This window comes from Strongylocentrotus purpuratus, unplaced genomic scaffold, assembly GCF_000002235.5.
Source record: "Strongylocentrotus purpuratus isolate Spur 01 unplaced genomic scaffold, Spur_5.0 spur5_scaffold_18, whole genome shotgun sequence".
NCBI classification, from domain to species: domain Eukaryota; kingdom Metazoa; phylum Echinodermata; class Echinoidea; order Camarodonta; family Strongylocentrotidae; genus Strongylocentrotus; species Strongylocentrotus purpuratus.
The window spans coordinates 3966768-3992610 of NW_022145603.1; the positions used below are offsets into that span (position 1 = coordinate 3966768).

Below are 25843 nucleotides of genomic sequence, written 5' to 3' on the forward strand. Positions count from 1 at the left end.
AATTTCCTGTATGTGAGCAAATACATTTACATTTCATTACCAAAATACATTTGGGTTCTAAATACCAATCTGGGTTGAGATCAGTTAGGTGTTCATTTCCGTACCAGCGATGGAACAGCTTCAAAGAATGAATGACTGTCATATCCTCGCTAAGAACATCAAGAACAGAGATGAGGCGATCTGTTTAACTCGCCAAGGCGATGTCTTAAGGAAGAGATCGCGAGAAGGCACGTTGTCAAAACTCACCAAGGCGTTATATGTTTAAGACGAAAATGCGAGAAGGCAAGTATTTAAACTGACACAGCGCCTTGTTTGAATCGAAAAGGCAAGAAAGGGACTTGATTAGTTCCAACCAGTCACCTTCTCGGCTTAAAGAAGGCGCCTTGGCGATTTTTGATGACTCGCTTTCTCGATTGACTTAACCCTATGTTAACTGGGGGGGGGGGTCAATTTGACCCCCCCCCCCCCCCCCCCCTCTGTAGAAATGTTGCGACTACTCCGAAACCGCGTCAGATATAAAATTTTCCTTTCATGACTTTTTAATTTTGAGTCTTACGCATCTTTTAAAACAATTTTTTTTCGAAAATCGGACCTACGGTTACAAGGTCACGTGACCTTTTGTCTTTGCATGTCAGCCCGAAAATCGCTCATTTTCGTGATTTGTGTACAAAACATATGTAAAAGTCATTTTTCCTAAAAATAGATTAAACATTGGTTATTCAGTCTTGTTTAAAGTTTAGATGTTTGTTTTGGGGTCAAAATAGTTGATTTGTAGTTATAAATGAAATAAAACAACAAAAACAATAAAATACATAAGTTAAAAAAACACTGAAATACATAAGAAATTATAAAAACAAGAGATAACATAAAGAATAACCTGGCTCTTCCTATTTTTTGTGTTGTATTATTATTCAAAATGGTCTAATGAATATATGTAGTGAAAAAGAATACTTAAATATGAATAATCTATGATTTATGGGCAGAAATGTGAATTTTATGACCTTATTTGCATAAATTACCAACATATGCAAATGAGTGAATTTAAAAAAAAAAAATTGAAGTTACCATAGTATTCTATACATAGTATTCTATACACTTCACTTGACATGCATGCACATTTTCGCGGCGATTGGCGGTGAAACGGCCGAGATCTTAGGGGGGGGGGGTCAAATCTGAAATAGCCCAGTTAAACGAGGCGCGTTGATGAGTTGCAGCAACTCGCCCTCTTGTCTTTAACATGGCGCCTTGGCGAGTTAAACAATAAGTCGCCTTCTCGCTTCTCGTTTAAGCTTCTGTAGATTTGATGTCAAATAATATAAACTTACCCACTAGGAATTCCGTCATATTGATGGCGGTACCATTAATTAGAATACTAATTTCTGTCCTGTTATCATTCAGCTGGAATTCGACCTATCAAAAATAAAGCAAAACAAACATTGAATTGAAATGAAACAGTATTTATCACAAATTCAAATGGCGGCCTAAGAGCTGTATTGTATGTATTTTGCAAAGTAAATCACCCAATCTTTAAACAAAACATGTATGTAGGAGGATAGGGGAGAGAAGGGTGAGAGGAGACAATGAGATAGAAGCGGATGGCATGAGTTTTGTCATCTGTGTGCAACAGGCTTTAGGATTAGGTTTAGGGTTATAAGGAATTATGTATATTCTGGTAGATTTAGTTACCGAGGGATTTACCGCACATGTGACTGTTGCAGCTCTGTAGAATTTCCTAGACTAACCAAAATCCTAATTTAGACCCTGGATCGCACACTGCACCCTAACCACAACTCTGCACCTTTGATGAAAACAAATCTGAAGCACTTGTCGCAAGAACAGAATCACCTAACCGATGGGCTATATCGCCGGTGGTATATGCCATCAGTTCCGGCTAGGAGATTAAGTACAAATCGACTGCGACACCGGCAGAAGATATCATAGAAACCACATACCCTAGTGATGTCTTGTGTTGCAGCGAACCCTGTGAAGACTGTCCCATGTTCCACAGGCACGCTGTTGTTAAACGCCTTACCGGTTCTGGCTTGCAGCATGAACGGGTCACCATGACTGTAAGACATCGTGGTGTATTCCCCAAGACCATTGAAGGTGTACTTCCTACCGTCAAGGGTATTGATGTGCGGGTCGCCCCAAAACCATCCTGAAATGTTAAGAATCGAGATGGCGCGATCAAACTTCTTATTGCAGTGTGAACAAATTCAACAAAGTAGAAGCAACTGCAAACTATGGGATCACCAAACCCAACAAGATTTTTTTCAAAGCAATCCCTCTAATAATCAAACAGAGGTATACCGGTAAACGCAACCAATTGTGCAGCGGTTTGCCGTGAAACCTGTGAACAAGTGTTTACTAATATCAACGTTTATCCGAAAAATACTCAAAAAATAACAAGAAAATTGACATGAAACAAATAATAAACAGTCATAACGATTTTTAACTCATGATCTTTATTTGGACATTTAATGAATATTTACTGTAGACTATTTTGGGTATAGTCTAGTAGGTCTAGGGTATCTCCATGCCGGAATTACGGGTCAAATTTTGGGTAGGTTTCTGAACAAGTGCCCAAGGCCTACTGGAGTACGATTTCTCGTACTAGAATACTCGGCCGCCATTTTTTTTTTGTCAGCGTCTGGCACTGTCTAGGCCGCGTATTTTTTATTTACACGGCAGCGAGGGTAAAAGCTCGATTAATTCCAATTAAACCGCTCGCGGAGAGTCTGCTATCCATGTGCAGTGCAGTGCAGTGTACTGAATATTATGACTTCTTCCAGTTCATAAGTACAGACCGCTGTTGGCGTAGACCCTATTATCGTACTTGTATTGTCGATGTAGACTAGAATCTACTTCAGTACTTTGTTGTAATTGCTACGTGGCCGATGGCATGTATATGTGCACGCTCTCTGTGCCATGGTGTCACATATAATATCATTCTGCCGTCTCTGTTTATTGCATAAGAGATCTAGGCCTATCTCTTTTGTTGTCTTGTTTTCCTTGTGATGTCATTCTTCATTTCCTTCTCTATATAGATCTAGTGTAGTAACTCCTTGGTACAATTCCCTTTATAATACACTGCACTGTTAGTACTCCGATTCGGTCTAGTCTAGACTCTTCGCGAGCGGTTTCATTGGAATTAATCTAGAAATTCGCCTCGCTGCCGTGTAAAAAAAAATACTGTACCGTGGGTAAAAATTGTTTCCCAGCTCAATCACTGTCAACTCACCACTCAGAAACTGGGACCAAATGTCCGGATTTCTGTTTGGACTTGGAGGAAAATGGATTTTTCTGTCATCTTTGGTTTTAAAAACAGCATTGTTTACTATTATTATTATTATCAAATCGGCGCCTTCAACTGCAACTCGAAGTTTAATCGCTTGAGTTTTCGGAGACGGACTTAGATACCTAGCTAAGTATCTCACGTAGTATGGTGGTGGCAACCAAAAAAACAAAAAAAAACAAAATCTCAAAAATCACAAACATTCACGAATTCAAAAACAAAGAAACATGCCTGGGAGTGTACTCGATTACCTCATTACACGGTTATGCACAGCCTTAATTTCTATGTGCATTGTGACTGTATATGCACCTAAACATATTGGCCTATCTAATTATCAATTTGATTTAATAATGCTAGGAGTTGAAAACAAATATATATGTATATGGATATCAACCCAAACAAAACAATGATGTGCATATATATGAGTACAACTGTAAGATAATTAGATTATGATTATTAATTATTCGTGTAGAAATACCCTAGACATAATCTTACCGAACCATGGTCGTCTATATCCCGAGCAATGAGATCTTGGTCGGCGACTTTCGTAAAGGTTACAGAAATTCCCTCCAGCCAGATCACAGCAGAAGAAACGGGGTAGGACATCCCTCTCTGAATAAATGAAAACAAGTTTAGAAAAGGAGATCATTAAGAAAGTACAGAACGAGATGGATAGAAAAATACAGAGACAGAGATAGGACAGAGAAAGAAGGGAGAAAAAGAGAGAGAGGATGGAGATAGAGAAAGAGAGAAGGGCGAAAAGAGAAAGAGAAAGAAGACAGAGAGAGAAAGAAGAGAGCGAAAAGGGAGAAAGAGAAAAAGAGAGATGGAGGGGGGGGGGAGGGACAGAAAGAGAAGGAGGGTGGGAGTGAGATAACAATTAGCAAATTGAATAGTGGCCGAATGTCCCAGAATTTGTTTTGTACAGTTGTCCAATTACGTTTTATTACTAAAACAAACGCTCAGAAGAAAAAAACAAGGAAATATCAAAATTTCAATTTTACGTTTTTATTACTATTGGCATTAAATTAGTAAATGCTTTTAGGGGATGTTTCAAATGAATTGATTATCATAACAAATCTAACACACATGGAAACATAAAAGACAGAGAACCAGACGTCACCCTTGTAGAAATTGTTTACATTTAAAAGCCCACGTCACAGATTAGCAAGCCTTCAATAAATTATCTCAAAATTAAACTGTAAGAGCAAGATGAGTTTATGAAAGTATATGTACACAATCTAAGATGACTCTGTGGTTTATTCTCTATGATTGAAGAATGAAGCCCCCAATTTGTACACAACAAATGGGGGTGAATTAAACACTGCCAGTTGAAAAATACAAACTTGAAAATAAAAATGACTGTCTTTTTGCGAATAATGAACATTTTGCCACTTTATTATAAGGAAGTTTTGGGTTATGAATTTTACACCATTTTGAGATGTTCACCTTGCATATCCCTACATGCAGTAGCGTACGCAGGATTTTTTCAAGGTGGGGGGGGGGGGGGTTAACATTTTTAAATCGGGCCGCTGAGTAAGCGGGGGTGGGGTAAGGTCACCTTTTTAGGTAAAAAAAAACAAAAGGGGGGGGGGGGGGGTTCTCCAAAATACACAAATACACAATCTCAAAGGGGATGGGGGGGGGGGTTTAACCCCCCCACCCCCCCCCCCCCCCCCCCGCGTACGCGCCTACCTGCAACGCCTTTAAATGTAACGTTAGTCAACTGGAATCACAGGAATTTAGGTGTACTCACCAATCCAAGAATAATAGTAATACAGGGAATAATAGTAATAAGAGAAGAATCGAGCATTTGAGGGCACGACTGCTTGATAGTGACTGGCCCTATAACCCCTGCTCAAAGCAGACTGATCGTAAGTACAACGGTATCCACCACCACCAAATGAGGGCCATCTAGGCTGGTAACAGGTCGTTCCTCTTCCATCTGTTAACGGAATGCAGAGAGGAAACATGGTTAATGAAATGCACAGTGGTCTATGCTCCCCGCCCCTCCTGATCATCCGCTAAAAAAGAAAGATTATCTACGTAACTTGGACCTATCCGCTCCAAGGTGTTTGAGTGTCAACACCCCCCCCCCCCCCCGCCCCCACACCGTTCAGAAGTTCTGGCTAAGACAGTAGTTAAAAGAAGTCGGGCACTGGTCATTGTGACTAAATTAGGAAAAAAACTGTAGAAAGGAAACATCTGAAAAGTTTGATTGTGTAGTTGACATAATTATACGTTGAGGTATTGGAATGATCTTAATGAAAAGGATTTGAAATACTAATGGAAATTTAAATTAAGTATTTTATTGTCCAGTCAGATATTTGCCCGGGACTAACGTCCTTTGGATAGACGTTTGTCAACATTTGTCACTCTCAACCAAGGTGTAAAATGGGTACCCAGTAGGATGCGAAAGTAAATGTAGTATGCTCAGCATTGTGAGTGTCTGTAAAATTGCGCATGGCTGGAATGGTCCCCAGGGAGTGGAGAAAGTGCATACAGTGTGTACGGGCAAGCCTGTATTCGATGACCGGTGTAATAATATATCTGTCAAGCGCGTATACACATCGTTAACGGGGAGTATTATTGTTATCATAATTAATATTACTTTATGCGTGTGCATTTAACTGGTGATGAATCTCTCTCAATAGGAAACAAAATCTTTTTTGCAAGCCACTCCTCAGGATAAAATATATATCAAAGGGTTTTGTAAACGGTGAAAAGAAAATACTGGTTGCGAAAATAAAAAATGAAAAGTGGGATTACTCTGCATGGTATATTGGTGAAAATTAGTGACTCTCATAAAAGAGGTCCTGGGTTTTGATCCTTCATTGTTTGGTGTTTACATCCGTGTACAAGGATTTTTATTGACATTTGTCCCTCTCGGCACATGTGTAAATGGACATACCTGGCAATGCTGGTGTAATTATAATTACAGGGGCCGTTATGATTATTATAAAGTGACATTAAAACAATGCTGCTCACCGTAATTATAACTCTGCAGCCCATAGCTGTAGCCATAACTAAACCCGTATCCGTAACCATATCCGTAACCATATCCGTAGGAGGGATAGTTGCATCGAGTAAACCTTCGATCGATCCTGGCCTGCCAGCGGGTGCAAGGACATGGCTGTGCCCACCGTGCATATGATATCTTTGAGAGATCATCCAGGTACCAATCTTGACAGTAACGGCGGGGGTTGACGTACCAGTCAGGATTTGCGTCAAGACGATAGATGTCTCTCCCCTGTACGTATGAGCAAAACATGGTTTGAACTACGGTGTGATCCATGTTATTATTATCATGATTATTATATTGGTTGTATAATATAGCAGGGCTCTTGTAATTTGTAATAAGCTTCAATAATTTGTTATGATTTATTTCACTTTTAAGGCAGGGGGGAGGGGGAACGACGTAATAGCGGCCCTAAAATAACGACATTCCTAATTATATTCAGGGAAATGTTACCTTCTATGAGACCAGTGTAATTCTAAGATCAGAGCAATAGCTGACGTATCGCATAGTATAGTGATTCTACTTTCTACCTAATAATGTTTATTCATATCTCATGATTTTAGGTAAGAGACATAATTACTAACTTATTCAAGTCAATAGTCCTTACAGTTTGCTTAACGATTGATTGCGTGTCGTAAAGCAAGGCTGTTCTTATTGTACAAATCTTTACTGTCTAATTACTCATGATTTCTGTTGTTAGGTAAGGGACGTGACAGCCGTCCTGACATAACGATATTGTTAACTACAAGTATATTCACGTAAACAGTCCTTACCATGAGACCGGTGTTGCCAATCCTGAGATCAGGGCGATAGCTTGTGTACCGTATGGCAGGATAGTTTCCCTGGTAGATATTCAGTCTGTCATGTTTGATGTTGTAACCAATCCTAGCAGGTATAACCTTAGAGTACGGATTCCACTGAAAGCTTCCTTGTTCATACATCGTCAAGACACCGCTTCTTCTGCCGTCAGTAAAGAGAATTGCTTGGTAGGTATTGGTCTGAAAGGGGGAGAGTGTACATAAGGTTGCATCAGTATTAATAGTGCTCTTCCTGCGGGTCCTGCAATTATTATTCCCCTAGCATTGTCAGATACAAATTAAATACATGTAGAAAGAAGGATACAAATGTGTTCAAAACACCTTATATCAGGATGTAAGAAAAGAGCAACCTATGCAATTATTGAACCCGGGACATCTCGTATGAATCTAAAATTAGTTTAACAATATACCACGATGCTCCAAAGAGGAAAGAACCTCGGAACAGATTGCAGTGGATCATCAACAACGAAGCAGAGACTTCACCAAGTATTGTATAATCACGATACGTGATAAAATAAGTACACAGATAGGAGGAAATAGGAGGAAATGGGGGGGGGGGGAGGGGGTGGGGGTTAATTATCAGGCGGAAAGGAGAGGGAGTAATTCGAATCTGCCCTCTATGTTGGATGTTAGATGTGAAAAGCAATGGAGAAAATAAAATATCATTGAAAAAAAACATCACCTCCTGTCCTGCGATTGATCCTGGATTCTGCACATCAACCCACGTGACCTTAAGAATAAAGTTGATACCATTGATGAACTGGGAGGACTCCAATCCTGCCGGAAGTGACAAAGCTCCATACAGTCTTTCTTTCACTGCTGCAAGCACTGCAGGAGAGTTTCCATACTAGTATAACAAAATATCATAATAGTAATCATGACGATTGCTGATAATAATAATAATAATAATAACAAGAAGTAAATGATAACAATGATAATACTAACCATGATTAAAACAACAATAAACTAGATGGAATTTTGACTGCGCGCAGTCGAAAATGATGCCTCCGCCATAGAGCAATTTAAACAAGTTTGGAGTTTAAATCACCAGTGGTTCTTGAGATATCATGATAACAATCTCAATGTATGGAATTTCATAAGTTGACCTCTGTGACCCTTGACCTTTGACATACGTGCTCCAAAATCTAATCAGATCGTCTTCCTATGGTGATACATACTATCCTTAAGTTTGAAGTTTAAATCTCAAATGGTTCTTGAGATATCGCGCTAACAAACTCAATACAAGGAATGTCATAAGTTGACCTCTGTGACCTGTGACCTTTGACCTACGTACTCCAAAATCTAATCAGATCGTCTTCCTATGGTAATAAATACTATTCCCGAGTCTTAAGTTTAAATCTGAAATGGTTCTTGAGATATTGTGATAACGGTCAAACGGGACGGACGTACGGACGGACGGACGTACGGGCGGACAACCCGAAAACATGATGTCTCCGGCACCACCTTCGGTGGCGGAGGCATAAAAATAATGTTAACTAGACATAATACTTGTTTAGAACAAGTATAGGTGGGCTGGTAAACTAAAATTTGAAAACAAAATAGAGCAAAAATAAGCGAGAAACTGCTTTAAAATTCTTAATAACAATATCATGTAGATTCATTACGTCAACGAAATTCACCTTCTATAGTCATAACACGCAAATTGTGAAATTTCTGACATGAGGCCTTTAATCGCAATTTTCACTCTGATGACATCATCAAAATGAAAAATGGTGTTGACTGAGCTTGTAGAGAATTGACTCAGCTACATCATATCGAAATTTTGAAGAAAATTGATCAATATTTACAGAGATACAATCAATTTTACATAAATATGCTGACTTCATAATATGCAAATTCGTATTTTGAGTTCCAAGGCCATTATGATGATGTCACGATACACTTAATGGCCAAATGAGACATAGAATCATATTTCCGACTCATATTCTATCTAAATATGAAAAAACATTGAAGGTCACGGTTCATTCCAAAGAGCTATAATGGATTTTGTATAGGCATGTTTTTGACCATATATGCTATGTAATAAAAGAGCTCGCGCGCACGGACATTTATCTTGAATTTACGCTCATCTTGTTAATAATGGTCATAAAGAGATAAACATGGTATCAAATTCCTTGAAAACATATGAGAAATATCATGAAAGAAAAAAAATGGCGATTCTATGTTGTGTAATAGTGTTACGCGCGAAAACGCGCGCGCATGCTCGTACGCGCGATTTTTTATAAAATGCTTAAAATGACCTGAAACCTATGCAAAAAAAATTTGAAACGATTTTGAGCATTACAATTTTTTGCACGCGCACTGACGCGCGGACGTACGCGCACGCGCGCGTTTTTTGACCTATAATTAACCGGACTGATATTGACCTTGATCATGATAAATATGAATGAGAAATATCTTTTGGTTATGAAGATATGATCATGAGATGATTTTCAGAAAATTTCACAAAATGGCGCCTAGATGACGTCATCAGTCAAGGTCAAGGTTGAAAACGTTACCGTGTCTTGTCCATATGCCTATACATATGTGTGCAAAATATCAAAGCATTTGATTGAACTATTTCAAAGTTATCTTGCTAACAAAAAAGTGGGTCAAAATAAGAAAAATAAACTAGATTTGTAATACTTGTTTGGAACAAGTATAGGTGGGCTGATCCAACAAAAAATTGAGACAAAATAAAGGGTACATTTGAGATAGCTTTTTGTCTCAGCTACAACATACTCGAAGTTCAGCGTAAATGAAGCTAAAACGACGTAGATATTGCTCGCGAAAGACGGGAATGTAGAATCAAGTTTTGAGAAAAAGTCATGTCCCATAGAGAATACACGCAAAATGTGAAAAATTGACATGCCTCCTTTAATCGCAAAAATACGCCATGATGCCTTTGTCAAAATGAAAAATTGTGAGGATTAGATTTGTAGAGAATTGTCTCAGCTAGAACATATCAAAATTTTGAAGAAAATTAATCAATTTTTAGAAAGATACAATCAATTTTCCAAAAAAATGCTGACGTCATAATAGGCAAATTGAAATTTTGAGTTCAGAGGCCATTATGATGACGTCATGAGTTAATTGAGGGTCAAATGAGACATGAAATTATATCTCTGATTCATACTCAATCAAAATATGAAAAAAGATTGGGGTCACCTTGCATCCTAAAGAGCTACAATGGATTTTGCATAGGCATGTTTTTGCCCATATATGCTATGTATTACAAGAGCTCGCGCGCACTGAAATTTATGTTAAACGGTCCATTATTCAATTATTAATAGTCATAAAGAGACAAACATGGTATCAATTTGTTTGTAAAAATATGTGGAATATTATGAAAGAAAAAAAAGGGCGATTCTATGGTGTCTAATAGTTTTACGCGCGAAAACGCGCGCGCATGCGCGTGTGCGCGATTTTTTATAAAATGCTTAGAATGGCCTAAAACGTATGCAAAATGATTTTGAGACGATTTTGAGCATTTCAAAATTTTGCGCGCGCATTGACGCGCGGACGTACGCGCAAGCGCGCGTTATTTGACTTAAAATTGACCGGACGGATATTGACCCTGATCATGATAAATATGAATGAGAAATACCTTTTGGTTATGAAGATATGATCATGAGTTGATTTTCGTAAAATTTTACAAAATGGCGCCTAGATGACGTCATCAGTGAAGGTCAATGTTGAAAACGTTATTGTGCTTTGTACATATGCCTATACATATGTGTGCCAAATTTCAAGGCATTTGATCGAGCCATTTTCAAGTTATCTTGCTAACAAAAAAGTGGTTAGAAATAAGAAAAATATTTAATAAATAAATAAATAAAGGCAATTCTAACGAAATTATAAGGTGGTCTGTACGTTATACAGCCCACCTGATAAATAACTAGACATATAATACTTGTTTGGAACAAGTATAGGTGGGCTGGTCAACTAACATTTGAGACAAAATAGAGCAAAAATAAGCGACATACTGCTTACAAATTCTTAAAAGACAATATCATGTAGATTCATAATGTGAACTAAATTCACCTTCTATAGGCATAACACGCAAATTATGAAGTTTTTGACATGAGGCCTTTAATCAAAATTTTTACTATGATGACGTCATCAAAATGAAAAATGGTTATTACTGCGCTTGCAGAGAATTGTCTTAGCTACAACATATCGAAATTTTGAAGAAAATTGATCAATATTTTCAGAGATACAATCAATTTTACATAAATATGCTGACGTCATAATATGCAAATTCGTATTTTGAGTTCCAAGGCCATTGTGATGATGTCACGATACACTTAATGGCCGAATGAGACATGGAATCATATTTCCGACTCATACTCTATCTAAATATGAAAAAAAATTGAGGATCCCGGTGCATTCCAAAGAGCTATAACGGATTTTGTATAGGCATGTTTTTGCCCATGTATGCTATGTATTAAAAGAGCTCGCGCGCACTGACATTTATCTTGAATTTACGCTCATCTTGTTAATAATGGTCATAAAGAGATAAACATGGAATTAAATTCCTTGAAAAAATATGAGAAATATCATGAAAGAAAAAAAAATGGCGATTCTATGTTTTTTAATGGTGTTACGCGCGAAAACGCGCGCTCATGCTCGTACGCGCGATTTTTTATAAAATGCTTAAAATGACCTGAAACGTATGCAAAATAAATTTGAGACGATTTTGAGCATTTAAAAATTTTGCGCGCGCATTGACGCGCGGACGTACGCGCACGCGCGCGTTTTTTGACCTGAAATTGACTTGACTGATATTGACCTTGATCATAATAAATATGAATGAGAAATACCTTTTGGTTATGAAGATATGATCATGAGTTTATTTTCAGAAAATTTCACAAAATGGCGCCTAGATGACGTCATCAGTCAAGGTCAAGGTTGAAAACCTTACTGTGTTTTCTCCATATGCCTATACATATGTGTGCCAAATTTCAAGTTATTTGATTAAGCTTTTTCTAAGTTATCGTGCTAACAAAAAGTGGGTCGAAATAAGAAAAATAAATAAATAAATAAACTAGACATATAATACTTGTTTGGAACAAGTATAGGTGGGCTGGTCAACTAAAACTTGAGACAAAATAGAGCAAAAATAAGCGACATACTGCTTACAAATTCTTAAAAAACAATATCATGTAGATTTATAACGTGAACTAAATTCACCTTCTATAGGCATAACACGCAAATTATGAAGTTTTTGACATGAGGCCTTTAATCAAAATTTTCACTATGATGACGTCATCAAAATGAAAAATAGTTATTACTGCGCTTGTAGAGAATTGTCTTAGCTACAACATATCGAAATTTTGAAGAAAATTGATCAATATTTACAGAGATACAATCAATTTTACATAAATATGCTGACGTCATAATATGCAAATTCGTATTTTGAGTTCCAAGGCCATTGTGATGATGTCACGATACACTTAATGGCCAAATGAGACATGAAATCATATTTCCGACTCATACTCTATCTAAATATGAAAAATAATTGAGGATCACGGTGCATTCCAAAGAGCTTTAACGGATTTTGTATAGGCATGTTTTTGCCCATATATGCTATGTATTAAAAGACCTCGCGCGCACTGACATTTATCTTGAATTGACGCTCATCTTGTTCATAATGGTCATAAAGAAATAAACATGGTATCAAATTCCTTGAAAAAATATGAGAAATATCATGAAAGAAAAAAAAATGGCGATTCTATGTTTTGTAATGGTGTTACGCGCGAAAACGCGCGCGCATGCTCGTACGCGCGATTTTTTATAAAATGCTTTAAATGACCTGAAACGTATGCAAAAAAAATTTGAGACGATTTTGAGCATTTACAAATTTTGCGCGCGCACTGACGCGCGGACGTACGCGCACGCGCGCGTTTTTTGACCTGAAATTGACTGGATTGATATTGACCTTGATCATAATAAATATGAATGAGAAATACCTTTTGGTTATGAAGATATGATCATGAGTTTATTTTCAGAAAATTTCACAAAATGGCGCCTAGATGACGTCATCAGTCAAGGTCAAGGTTGAAAACCTTACTGTGTTTTGTCCATATGCTAATACATATGTGTGCCAAATTTCAAGTTATTTGATTAAGCTTTTGTTAAGTTATCTTGCTAACAAAAAGTGGGTCGAAATAAGAAAAATAAATAAATAAATAAACTAGACATATAATACTTGTTTGGAACAAGTATAGGTGGGCTGGTCAACTAAAACTTGAGACAAAATAGAGCAAAAATAAGCGACATACTGCTTACAAATTCTTAAAAAACAATATCATGTAGATTTATAACGTGAACTAAATTCACCTTCTATAGGCATAACACGCAAATTATGAAGTTTTTGACATGAGGCCTTTAATCAAAATTTTCACTATGATGACGTCATCAAAATGAAAAATAGTTATTACTGCGCTTGTAGAGAATTGTCTTAGCTACAACATATCGAAATTTTGAAGAAAATTGATCAATATTTACAGAGATACAATCAATTTTACATAAATATGCTGACGTCATAATATGCAAATTCGTATTTTGAGTTCCAAGGCCATTGTGATGATGTCACGATACACTTAATGGCCAAATGAGACATGAAATCATATTTCCGACTCATACTCTATCTTAATATGAAAACAAATCGAGGATCCCGGTGCATTCCAAAGAGCTATAACGGATTTTGTATAGGCATGTTTTTGCCCATATATGCTATGTATTAAAAGACCTCGCGCGCACTGACATTTATCTTGAATTTACGCTCATCTTGTTAATAATGGTCATAAAGAGATAAACATGGAATCAAATTCCTTGAAAAAATATGAGAAATATCATGAAAGAAAAAAAAATGGCGATTCTATGTTTTTTAATGGTGTTACGCGCGAAAACGCGCGCGCATGCTCGTACGCGCGATTTTTTATAAAATGCTTAAAATGACCTGAAACGTATGCAAAATAAATTTGAGACGATTTTGAGCATTTAAAAAATTTGCGCGCGCATTGACGCGCGGACGTACGCGCACGCGCGCGTTTTTTGACCTGAAATTGACTGGACTGATATTGACCTTGATCATAATAAATATGAATGAGAAATACCTTTTGGTTATGAAGATATGATCATGAGTTTTTTTTCCGAAAATTTCACAAAATGGCGCCTAGATGACGTCATCAGTCAAGGTCAAGGTTGAAAACCTTACTGTGTTTTGTCCATATGCTAATACATATGTGTGCCAAATTTCAAGTTATTTGATTAAGCTTTTGTTAAGTTATCTTGCTAACAAAAAGTGGGTCGAAATAAGAAAAATAGATTTGTAATACTTGTTTGGAACAAGTATAGGTGGGCTGGTCGAACTAAAATTTGAGACAAAATAAAGGGTACATTTGAGATAGCTTATTGTCTCAGCTACAACATACTTGAAGTTCAGCGTAAACGAAGCTAAACGACAGAGATATTGCTCGCGAAAGAATCCAGTTTTGAGAAAAACTCATGTCCCACAGAGAATACACGCAAAATGTGAAAAATTGACATGCCTTTTTTAATCGCGAAAATACTCCCTGATGCCTTTGTCAAAATGAAAATTTGACCAATTTTATTTGTAGAGAATGTTGAAGACAATCGATCAATATTTACAGAGAAACAATCAATTTTCCGTAAATATGCTGACGTCATAATATGCAAATTGAAATTTTGAGTTTGGAGGCCATTATGATGACGTCATGAGTTAATTGAGGGTCAAATGAGACATGAAATCATATCTCCAATTCATACTGTATCAAAATATGACCCAAAAATTGGTGTCACCTTGCATCCTAAAGGGCTACAATGGATCTTGTATAGGCATGTTTTTGCCCATATATGCTATGTATTACAAGAGCTCGCGCGCACGGAAATTTATGTTAAACGGTCGATCATTCCATTATTAATAGTCATAAAGAGACAAGCATGGTATCAATTTGTTTGTAAAAATATGTGGAATATTATGAAAGAAAAAGAATGGCGATTCTATGTTGTGTAATAGTATTACGCGCGAAAACGCGCGCGCCGCGCACATGCGCGTGTGTGTGGGCGATTTTTTAAAAATGCTTAGAATGGCCTAAAACGTATGTAAAATGATTTTGAGATGATTTTGAGCATTCAAAAATTTGCGCGCGCATTAACGCGCGGACGTACGCGCACGCGCGCGTTTTTTGACCTGAAGTTGACCGGACGGATATTGACCTTGATCATGATAAATATGAATGAGAAATAGCATTTGGTTATTAAGATATGATCATGAGTTGATTTTTGTAAAATTTTACAAAATGGCGCCTAGATGACGTCATCATTGAAGGTCAATGTTGAAAACGTTAGTGTGCTTTGTACATATGCCTATACATATGTGTGCCAAATTTCAAGGCATTTTATCGAGCCATTTTCTCGTTATCTTGCTAACAAAAAGTGGTTAGAAATAAGAAAAATATTTAATAAATAAATAAATAAATAAATAAATAATAAAGGCAATTCTAACGAAATTATAAGGTGGTCTGTATGTTATACAGCCCACCTGACTAGACATATAATACTTGTTTGGAACAAGTATAGGTGGGCTGGTCAACTAACATTTGAGACAAAATAGAGCAAAAATAAGCGACATACTGCTTACAAATTCTTAAAAGACAATATCATGTAGATTCATAACGTGAACTAAATTCACCTTCTATAGGCATAACACGCAAATTATGAAGTTTTTGACATGAGGCCTTTAATCAAAATTTTTACTATGAGGACGTCATCAAAATGAAAAATGGTTATTACTGCGCTTGTAGAGAATTGTCTTAGCTTCAACATATCGAAATTTTGAAGAAAATTGATCAATATTTACAGAGATACAATCAATTTTACATAAATATGCTGACGTCATAATATGCAAATTCGTATTTTGAGTTCAAGGCCATTGTGATGATGTCACGATACACTTAATGGCCAAATGAGACATGGAATCATATTTCCGATTCATACTCTATCTTAATATGAAAACAAATCGAGGATCCCGGTGCATTCCAAAGAGCTATAACGGATTTTGTATAGGCATGTTTTTGCCCATATATGCTATGTATTAAAAGACCTCGCGCGCACTGACATTTATCTTGAATTTACGCTCATCTTGTTAATAATGGTCATAAAGAGATAAACATGGAATCAAATTCCTTGAAAAAATATGAGAAATATCATGAAAGAAAAAAAAATGGCGATTCTATGTTTTTTAATGGTGTTACGCGCGAAAACGCGCGCGCATGCTCGTACGCGCGATTTTTTATAAAATGCTTAAAATGACCTGAAACGTATGCAAAATAAATTTGAGACGATTTTGAGCATTTAAAAATTTTGCGCGCGCATTGACGCGCGGACGTACGCGCACGCGCGCGTTTTTTGACCTGAAATTGACTGGACTGATATTGACCTTGATCATAATAAATATGAATGAGAAATACCTTTTGGTTATGAAGATATGATCATGAGTTTTTTTTTCCGAAAATTTCACAAAATGGCGCCTAGATGACGTCATCAGTCAAGGTCAAGGTTGAAAACCTTACTGTGTTTTGTCCATATGCCTATACATATGTGTGCCAAATTTCAAAGCATTTGATTGAATAATTTCAAAGATATCTTGCTAACAAAAAGTGGGTCGAAATAAGAAAAATAAATAATAAACTAGACATATAATACTTGTTTGGAACAAGTATAGGTGGGCTGGTCAACTAAAATTTGTAAACAAAATAGAGCAAAATAAGCGAGATACTGCTTAATTAAAAAAAAAAAACAATATCATGTAGATTCATTACGTGAACGAAATTCACCTTCTATAGTCATGACACGCAACTTAAGAAATTTCTGATATGTGCCCTTTAATCGTAATTTTTACTCTGATGACGTCATCAAAATGAAAAATGGTTATTTAACTTGTAGAGAATTATCTTAGCTACAACATTTAGAAATTTGGAAGAAAATTGATCAATATTTACAGGGATACAGTCAATTTTCCATAAATATGCTGACGTCATAATATGCAAATACGTATTTTGAGTTCCAAGGCCATTATGATGATGTCACGATACACTTAATGGGCAAATGAGACGTGGAATCATATCTCCGACTCATACTCTATCTAAATATGAAAACAAATTGAAGGTCACGGTTCATTTCAAAGAGCTATAATGGATTTTGTATAGGCATGTTTTTGCCCATATATGCTATGTATGAAAAGAGCTCGCGCGCACGGACATTTATCTTGAATTGACGCTCATCTTGTTATTAAAGGTCATAAAGAGATAAACATGGTATAAATATCATAAAAGAAAAAAATGGCGATTCTATGTTTTGTAATGGTGTTACGCGCGAAAACGCGCGCGCATGCGCGCATGCGCGATTTTTTATAAAATGCTTAAAATGACCTGAAACGTATGCAAAATAAATTTGAGACGATTTTGAGCATTTCATTTTTTTTGCGCGCGCACTAACGCGCGGACGTACGCGCACGAGCGCGTTTTTGGACATGAAATTGAACAGATTGATATTGACCTTGATCATGATAAACATGAATGAGAAATACCTTTTGGTTATGAAGATACGATCATGAGTAATTTTCAGAAAATTTCACAAAATGGCGCCTAGATGACGTCATCAGTCAAGGTCAAGGTTGAAAACCATACTGTGTTATGTCCATATGCCTATACATATGTGTACTAAATTTCAAAGCATTTGAATGAACCATTACAAAGTTATCATGCTAACAAAAAAGTGGGTCGAAATAAGAAAAATAAATAAATAATAAATAAATAATAAAGGCGATTTTAACAAAAATATAAGGTGGTCTGTATTAGATACAGCCCACCTGATAATAAAGGCGATTTTAACAAAAATATAAGGTGGTCTGTATTAGATACAGCCCACCTGATAAAAACAATAATAACAATATTCAGGCGCGTACGCAGGGGGTGGGGTTGGGGGTTAAATCCCCCCTTCGGTATTATTTATGTGTGTATTCTTAAGAACCCCCCCCCCCCCCTGCGTACGCACCTGAATATTGTTATTATTATTGTTTTTATTAATACTATTTCTATTGTTGTTGTGTAATTGTTGCTGTGTTAAAAAAAAAAAAAAAAAAAAAAAAAAATTATGCCCATGGCTGACCTAAAAAAGGAGACCTTACCCCCCCCCCAAAAAGTGTCCTCTTACCCCCCCCCCCCCCACAAAAAAGTGTCCTCTTACCCCCCCCCCCCCCCCCCCTCCCCCCCCCCCCCCCTCCCCCGCTTATTCAGCGGCTGGCTGAATAAGAGTTTAAAAAAGCTAAAAAAGGTGACCTTACTCCCCCCCCCCCCCCCCCACTACGAAAAATGTCAATTTTTCAAATTTCGAGACACCTCCCCCCCCCCTCCCCCCTAAAAAAGTGTCCTCTTACCCCCCCCCCCCTCCCCCCGAAAGTGTCCTCTTACCCCCCCCCCCCCCCAAAAAAAAAAAAAAATTGTTCTTTTACCCCCCCCCCCCCCCCTTGAAAAAATCCTGCGTACGCCACTGACAATATTAATACCTCATATTAATCCTGGATCTTTTACACACGGAGACGTCCCACTTTGAGCATTTTTAGAATAATCACTGCCAAAGTGATGGATGTGCTTCATGAATATATTTTGTTTGTCCTCTTGAGTGTAATATTTACATCTGTGTATCAGAGAATGCGTACAAACCGACTCGATGGGTTTTAAAAAGTTGGTTCAAATGCCCCTTATCTGCCTATGCGCAGATTGTATTTACGAACTGGCTACTACCTTAGTCACACCTAGGAGACCAGCACCAGGTCGACTATAGTCCGAACAAGACATTACATTACCTCGAATGGGAAATAAACGATTGGTTTACAGTCAGTTTGGCGGTGTGACAGAGGCATTATTGTCTCAGATATTGATCGGTAAGCAGTCGGTTTGGAGGTGAGACGAATATGAATGCTCACCTGGTAGTAGATCTTAGGGTTACCCCGGTAGAGGTCAGCTGGGGCACCAAATACCGCAATGGATGGGTCTGCATAGAGCTGATCAAAGAAACTATACGTAGACGGGTTGATGTATTTGAAGAGGGTATAACTGCGTGGAGAGTAGGTCGAAAAATGGATCATTCCTGTCGATGTGAACTGTATGAGTAAGGCAAAGAGAAAACATATCTTATATTAGAGTGGGTGACATCAAGACTATGCTCTTCATTAACTACATCAAAGAAGATGCACACAAAGAGGAGGTGAAATGCTCAGAAAAAAAGAAGAGTTCTTTTCTTTCGATGATAACAGTTATTACCTTGGTCACACCATTAAACCGATCCTGTATTGACTCCGAACCGATTGTTTTTTGGCTATTAATGGCAATGCAATATTTTATTCGGTCTGTTGTCGGTGTGACTGAGGTATAAATGAGTACTGAATTGTGGGATTAACCGCACTTTGCTTTCAAAGCTCTTTCCTACAGAGGCCTTACTGGAAGGAAGCCAATGGCTAGATGTCCTATCTTAGCAATTATCTTTTTGAATGAGATGCTTATGTAAATGTAGTGCTTTACATTAAAATTACTAAAAACTTAGGAATACAAAATTAAAGAATGAAGCAGCATTGAATAGCTGAAATAATAATGAAAGAGGTTGATGATAAAAATATCAATTTTTGTTTAGGCATAGAAGCCTCATAAGCATCGATGCTAATATTTATGAGGGCCCTGCAAGTATGATTAAAACAAGCAATTGCCACATGGGTTGGAAGTGGCAAATTTCTTGCCAAAGGATGCTAGTGGCGGGATTGGATTCGAACCCTCAACCCTTAGATTTCAGAGACAAGTGAATGAGCCACTTCACCAGGACACATCGATATTGAATGCTGAATGTACAACTTACAGTGATGTAGGTGTATAGCCGGCCAGAGCTGATAGGAAACCCCGTATCAAGTCTTATAGTGTACCAAGCAAGAAAGCTGTATTGATAGTAACTCAGTGACCGGTCGGGGTAAGAGCCGTAGTCAATGTAGATACGCTCTAAAACAATGCATTCAAACAAAACAGTTGAGTATTTATCTAAATATATGAACTGTCCATTGATGAAGTGATGAACATACAAGAATCGGCAGTACAAACGCCTAAGCATGTGAAATTGATTTCAAAAGGCAATGAATTTGATAAAGATGACGAGAACCAAACCACCCATTTTGATAAATTAATCTTTACTTGACGGATTACAGAAAATTCGAGTCAAAAGTGATATCTTCAATTAGATTAATGACGGTGAGGGAAAAAGTTACCTCATTTGTGAAACTATCAGTCAATAAAGCAAACAAAGTAAACGGACTGATAATTTCTTTCAAAGTTCAAATCTGTACGTCTGTACTTTCACTTCTGTTGACTCTCAAGTAAGAAGAAACTCAAAGAGTTTCCTCAACAATCACTGTAATTTCTTTCTTTCTGTTCCCCTGTCCGCTCTGTATCTTTAATTTCTTGATAAGCAACGAATAAGAATTTCATTGGATTTTGCTTTACATCAAATATGAATGTATGTATGTTTTTTGTATCATCTATTTAGAAGTTATAGATTACCTGTTTCACATGAATCGCCAGAATAGCCGGAATTACACGCGCACGTTACGGCGGCTGATCCAGGAGTACAAGTTCCTCTACATGTACTCGTACACGAATCGTCAAGACAATCAGCTAAACATGTAAAAAAAAAAATGATTTCCGAAGGCAATGAATTTGATGAAGATAACGAGAAGAGAAACATACCCGTTTGAAAAGATTAATCTTCACTTGGAGGGATACAGTATATTAGAGTCAAAAGTGGTATCTTCAATTCGATTAACGACAGTGAGGAAAAGAGTTACCTCATTTGTGAAACTATTAGTCAATAAATCAAACAAAGTAAACGGACTGATTATTTCTTTCAAAGTTCAAATCTGTATGTCTGTACTTTCACTTCTGTTGACTGTCAAGTAAGAAGAAACTTAAGGAGTTTCCTCAACAAACATTGTAATTTCGTTCTTTCTGTTCCCCTGTCCGCTCTGTATCTTTAATTTCTTGATAAGCAACGAATAAGAATTTCATTGGATTTTGCTTTACATCAAATATGAATGTATGTATGTTTTTTGTATCATCTATTTAGAAGTTATAGATTACCTGTTTCACATGAATCGCCAGAATAGCCGGAATTACACGCGCACGTTACGGCGGCTGATCCAGGAGTACAAGTTCCTCTACTTGTACACGAATCGTCAAGACAATCAGCTAAACATGTAAAAAAAAAAATGATTTCCGAAGGCAAGGAATTTGATAAAGATAAAGAGAAGAGAAAAATACCCGTTGGAAAATATTAATCTTCACTTGGAATAATACAGTAAAATAGAGTCAAAAGTGGTATCTTCAATTCAATTAACGACAGTGAGCGAAAGAGTTACCTCATTTGTGAAACTATCAGTCAATAAATCAAACAAAGTAAACGGACTGATAATTTCTTTCAAAGTTCAAATCTGTACGTCTGTACTTTCACTTCTGTTGACTCTCAAGTAAGAAGAAACTTAAGGAGTTTCCTCAACAAACATTGTAATTTCGTTCTTTCTGTTCCCCTGTTCGCTCTGTATCTTTAATTTCTTGATAAGCAACGAATAAGAATTTGATTGGATTTTGCTTTAAATCAAAAGTGAATGTATGTATGTTTTTTGTATGATCTATTCAGAAGTTATAGATTACCTGTTTCACATGAATCGCCAGAATAGCCGGAATTACACGCGCACGTTACGGCGGCTGATCCAGGAGTACAAGTTCCTCTACTTGTACACGAATCGTCAAGACAATCAGCTAAACATGTAAAAAAAAAAAATGATTTCCGAAGGCAATGAATTTGATAAAGATAACGAGAAGAGAAAAATACCCGTTTGAAAAGATTAATCTTCACTTGGAGGGATACAGTATATTAGAGTCAAAAGTGGTATCTTCAATTCGATTAACGACAGTGAGGAAAAGAGTTACCTCATTTGTGAAACTATTAGTCAATAAATCAAACAAAGTAAACGGACTGATTATTTCTTTCAAAGTTCAAATCTGTATGTCTGTACTTTCACTTCTGTTGACTGTCAAGTAAGAAGAAACTTAAGGAGTTTCCTCAACAAACATTGTAATTTCGTTCTTTCTGTTCCCCTGTTCGCTCTGTATCTTTAATTTCTTGATAAGCAACGAATAAGAATTTGATTGGATTTTGCTTTAAATCAAAAGTGAATGTATGTATGTTTTTTGAATGATCTATTCAGAAGTTATAGATTACCTGTTTCACATGAATCGCCAGAATAGCCGGAATTACACGCGCACGTTACGGCGGCTGATCCAGGAGTACAAGTTCCTCTACTTGTACACGAATCGTCAAGACAATCAGCTAAACATGTAAAAAAAAAAATGATTTCCGAAGGCAAGGAATTTGATAAAGATGACGAGAAGAGAAAAATACCCGTTGGAAAATATTAATCTTCACTTGGAGGTATACAGTAAAATAGAGTCAAAAGTGGTATCTTCAATTCAATTAACGACAGTGAGCGAAAGAGTTACCTCATTTGTGAAACTATCAGTCAATAAATCAAACAAAGTAAACGGACTGATAATTTCTTTCAAAGTTCAAATCTGTACGTCTGTACTTTCACTTCTGTTGACTCTCAAGTAAGAAGAAACTCAAAGAGTTTCCTCAACAATCACTGTAATTTCTTTCTTTCTGTTCCCCTGTTCGCTCTGTATCTTTAATTTCTTGATAAGCAACGAATAAGAATTTCATTAGATTTTGCTTTACATCAAAAGTGAATGTATGTATGTTTTTTGTATAATCTATTTAGAAGTTATAACTTACCTGTTTCACATGAATCGCCAGAATAGCCGGAATTACACGCGCACGTTACGGCGGCTGATCCAGGAGTACAAGTTCCTCTACTTGTACTCGTACACGAATCGTCAAGACAATCAGCTAAACATGTAAAAAAAACAAAATGATTTCCGAAGGCAATGAATTTGATAAAGATAACGAGAAGAGAAAAATACCCGTTTGAAAAGATTAATCTTCACTTGGAGGGATACAGTATATTAGAGTCAAAAGTGGTATCTTCAATTCGATTAACGACAGTGAGGAAAAGAGTTACCTCATTTGTGAAACTATTAGTCAATAAATCAAACAAAGTAAACGGACTGATTATTTCCTTCAAAGTTCAAATCTGTATGTCTGTACTTTCACTTCTGTTGACTGTCAAGTAAGAAGAAACTTAAGGAGTTTCCTCAACAAACATTGTAATTTCGTTCTTTCTGTTCCCCTGTTCGCTCTGTATCTTTAATTTCTTGATAAGCAACGAATAAGAATTTGATTGGATTTTGCTTTAAATCAAAAGTGAATGTATGTATGTTTTTGTATGATCTATTCAGAAGTTATAGATTACCTGTTTCACATGAATCGCCAAAATAGCCGGAATTACACGCGCACGTTACGGCGTCTGATCCAGGAGTACAAGTTCCTCTACTTGTACACGAATCGTCAAGACAATCAGCTAAACATGTAAAAAAAAAAATGATTTCCGAAGGCAAGGAATTTGATAAAGATAAAGAGAAGAGAAAGATACCCGTTGGAAAATATTAATCTTCACTTGGAGGTATACAGTAAAATAGAGTCAAAAGTGGTATCTTCAATTCAATTAACGACAGTAAGCGAAAGAGTTACCTCATTTGTGAAACTATCAGTCAATAAAGCAAACAAAGTAAACGGACTGATTATTTCTTTCAAAGTTCAAATCTGTACGTCTGTACTTTCACTTCTGTTGACTGTCAAGTAAGAAGAAACTTAAGGAGTTTCCTCAACAAACACTGTAATTTCGTTCTTTCTGTTCCCCTGTTCGCTCTGTATCTTTAATTTCTTGATAAGCAACGAATAAGAATTTGATTGGATTTTGCTTTACATCAAATATGAATGTATGTATGTTTTTTGTATCATCTATTTAGAAGTTATAGATTACCTGTTTCACATGAATCGCCAGAATAGCCGGAATTACACGCGCACGTTACGGCGGCTGATCCACGAGTACAAGTTCCTCTACTTGTACTCGTACACGAATCGTCAAGACAATCAGCTAAACATGTAAAAAAAAAAAAAATGATTTCCGAAGGCAATGAATTTGATAAAGATGACGAGAAGAGAAAAATACCCGTTGGAAATATTAATCTTCACTTGGAGGTATACAGTAAAATGGAGTCAAAAGTGGTATCTTCAATTCAATTAACGACAGTGAGCGAAAGAGTTACCTCATTTGTGAAACTATCAGTCAATAAAGCAAACAAAGTAAACGGACTGATAATTTCTTTCAAAGTTCAAATCTGTACGTCTGTACTTTCACTTCTGTTGACTCTCAAGTAAGAAGAAACTCAAAGAGTTTCCTCAACAATCACTGTAATTTCTTTCTTTCTGTACCCCTGTCCGCTCTGTATCTTTAATTTCTTGATAAGCAACGAATAAGAATTTCATTGGATTTTGCTTTAAATCAAAAGTGAATGTAAGTATGTTTTTTGTATGATCTATTCAGAAGTTATAGATTACCTGTTTCACATGAATCGCCAGAATAGCCGGAATTACACGCGCACGTTACGGCGGCTGATCCAGGAGTACAAGTTCCTCTACTTGTACTCGTACACGAATCGTCAAGACAATCAGCTAAACATGTAAAAAAAAAAATGATTTCCGAAGGCAATGAATTTGATAAAGATAACGAGAAGAGAAAAATACCCGTTTGAAAAGATTAATCTTCACTTGGAGGGATACAGTATATTAGAGTCAAAAGTGGTATCTTCAATTCGATTAACGACAGTGAGGAAAAGAGTTACCTCATTTGTGAAACTATTAGTCAATAAATCAAACAAAGTAAACGGACTGATTATTTCTTTCAAAGTTCAAATCTGTATGTCTGTACTTTCACTTCTGTTGACTGTCAAGTAAGAAGAAACTTAAGGAGTTTCCTCAACAAACATTGTAATTTCGTTCTTTCTGTTCCCCTGTTCGCTCTGTATCGTTAATTTCTTGATAAGCAACGAATAAGAATTTGATTGGATTTTGCTTTAAATCAAAAGTGAATGTATGTATGTTTTTTGTATGATCTATTCAGAAGTTATAGATTACCTGTTTCACATGAATCGCCAGAATAGCCGGAATTACACGCGCACGTTACGGCGGCTGATCCAGGAGTACAAGTTCCTCTACTTGTACACGAATCGTCAAGACAATCAGCTAAACATGTAAAAAAAAAAAATGATTTCCGAAGGCAATGAATTTGATAAAGATAACGAGAAGAGAAAAATACCCGTTTGAAAAGATTAATCTTCACTTGGAGGGATACAGTATATTAGAGTCAAAAGTGGTATCTTCAATTCGATTAACGACAGTGAGGAAAAGAGTTACCTCATTTGTGAAACTATTAGTCAATAAATCAAACAAAGTAAACGGACTGATTATTTCTTTCAAAGTTCAAATCTGTACGTCTGTACTTTCACTTCTGTTGACTCTCAAGTAAGAAGAAACTCAAAGAGTTTCCTCAACAATCACTGTAATTTCTTTCTTTCTGTTCCCCTGTTCGCTCTGTATCTTTAATTTCTTGATAAGCAACGAATAAGAATT

The 25843-nt window shown here is 36.6% G+C and overlaps 1 protein-coding gene across 1 annotated transcript in view; it reads right to left on the reverse strand.

The window, feature by feature from the left end:
• The window catches only part of LOC105437140 (mucin-like protein), a 39949-nt gene extending 18567 nt beyond the window's left edge, over nt 1–21382 (reverse strand). Inside the window, exons 1-10 of the mRNA XM_030989393.1 lie at nt 21337–21382; nt 20069–20205; nt 19146–19322; nt 7815–7979; nt 7088–7312; nt 6284–6545; nt 5052–5240; nt 3791–3907; nt 1953–2158; nt 1326–1410 (exon numbers count right to left, since the gene is read on the reverse strand). Coding sequence (XP_030845253.1) covers nt 1326–1410; nt 1953–2158; nt 3791–3907; nt 5052–5240; nt 6284–6545; nt 7088–7312; nt 7815–7979; nt 19146–19307 — 1411 coding nt within the window. The 5' untranslated portion in view covers nt 19308–19322; nt 20069–20205; nt 21337–21382. The remainder of the gene's footprint in view (nt 1–1325; nt 1411–1952; nt 2159–3790; nt 3908–5051; nt 5241–6283; nt 6546–7087; nt 7313–7814; nt 7980–19145; nt 19323–20068; nt 20206–21336) is intronic.
• Between the last annotated feature and the right edge of the window lie 4461 nt (nt 21383–25843).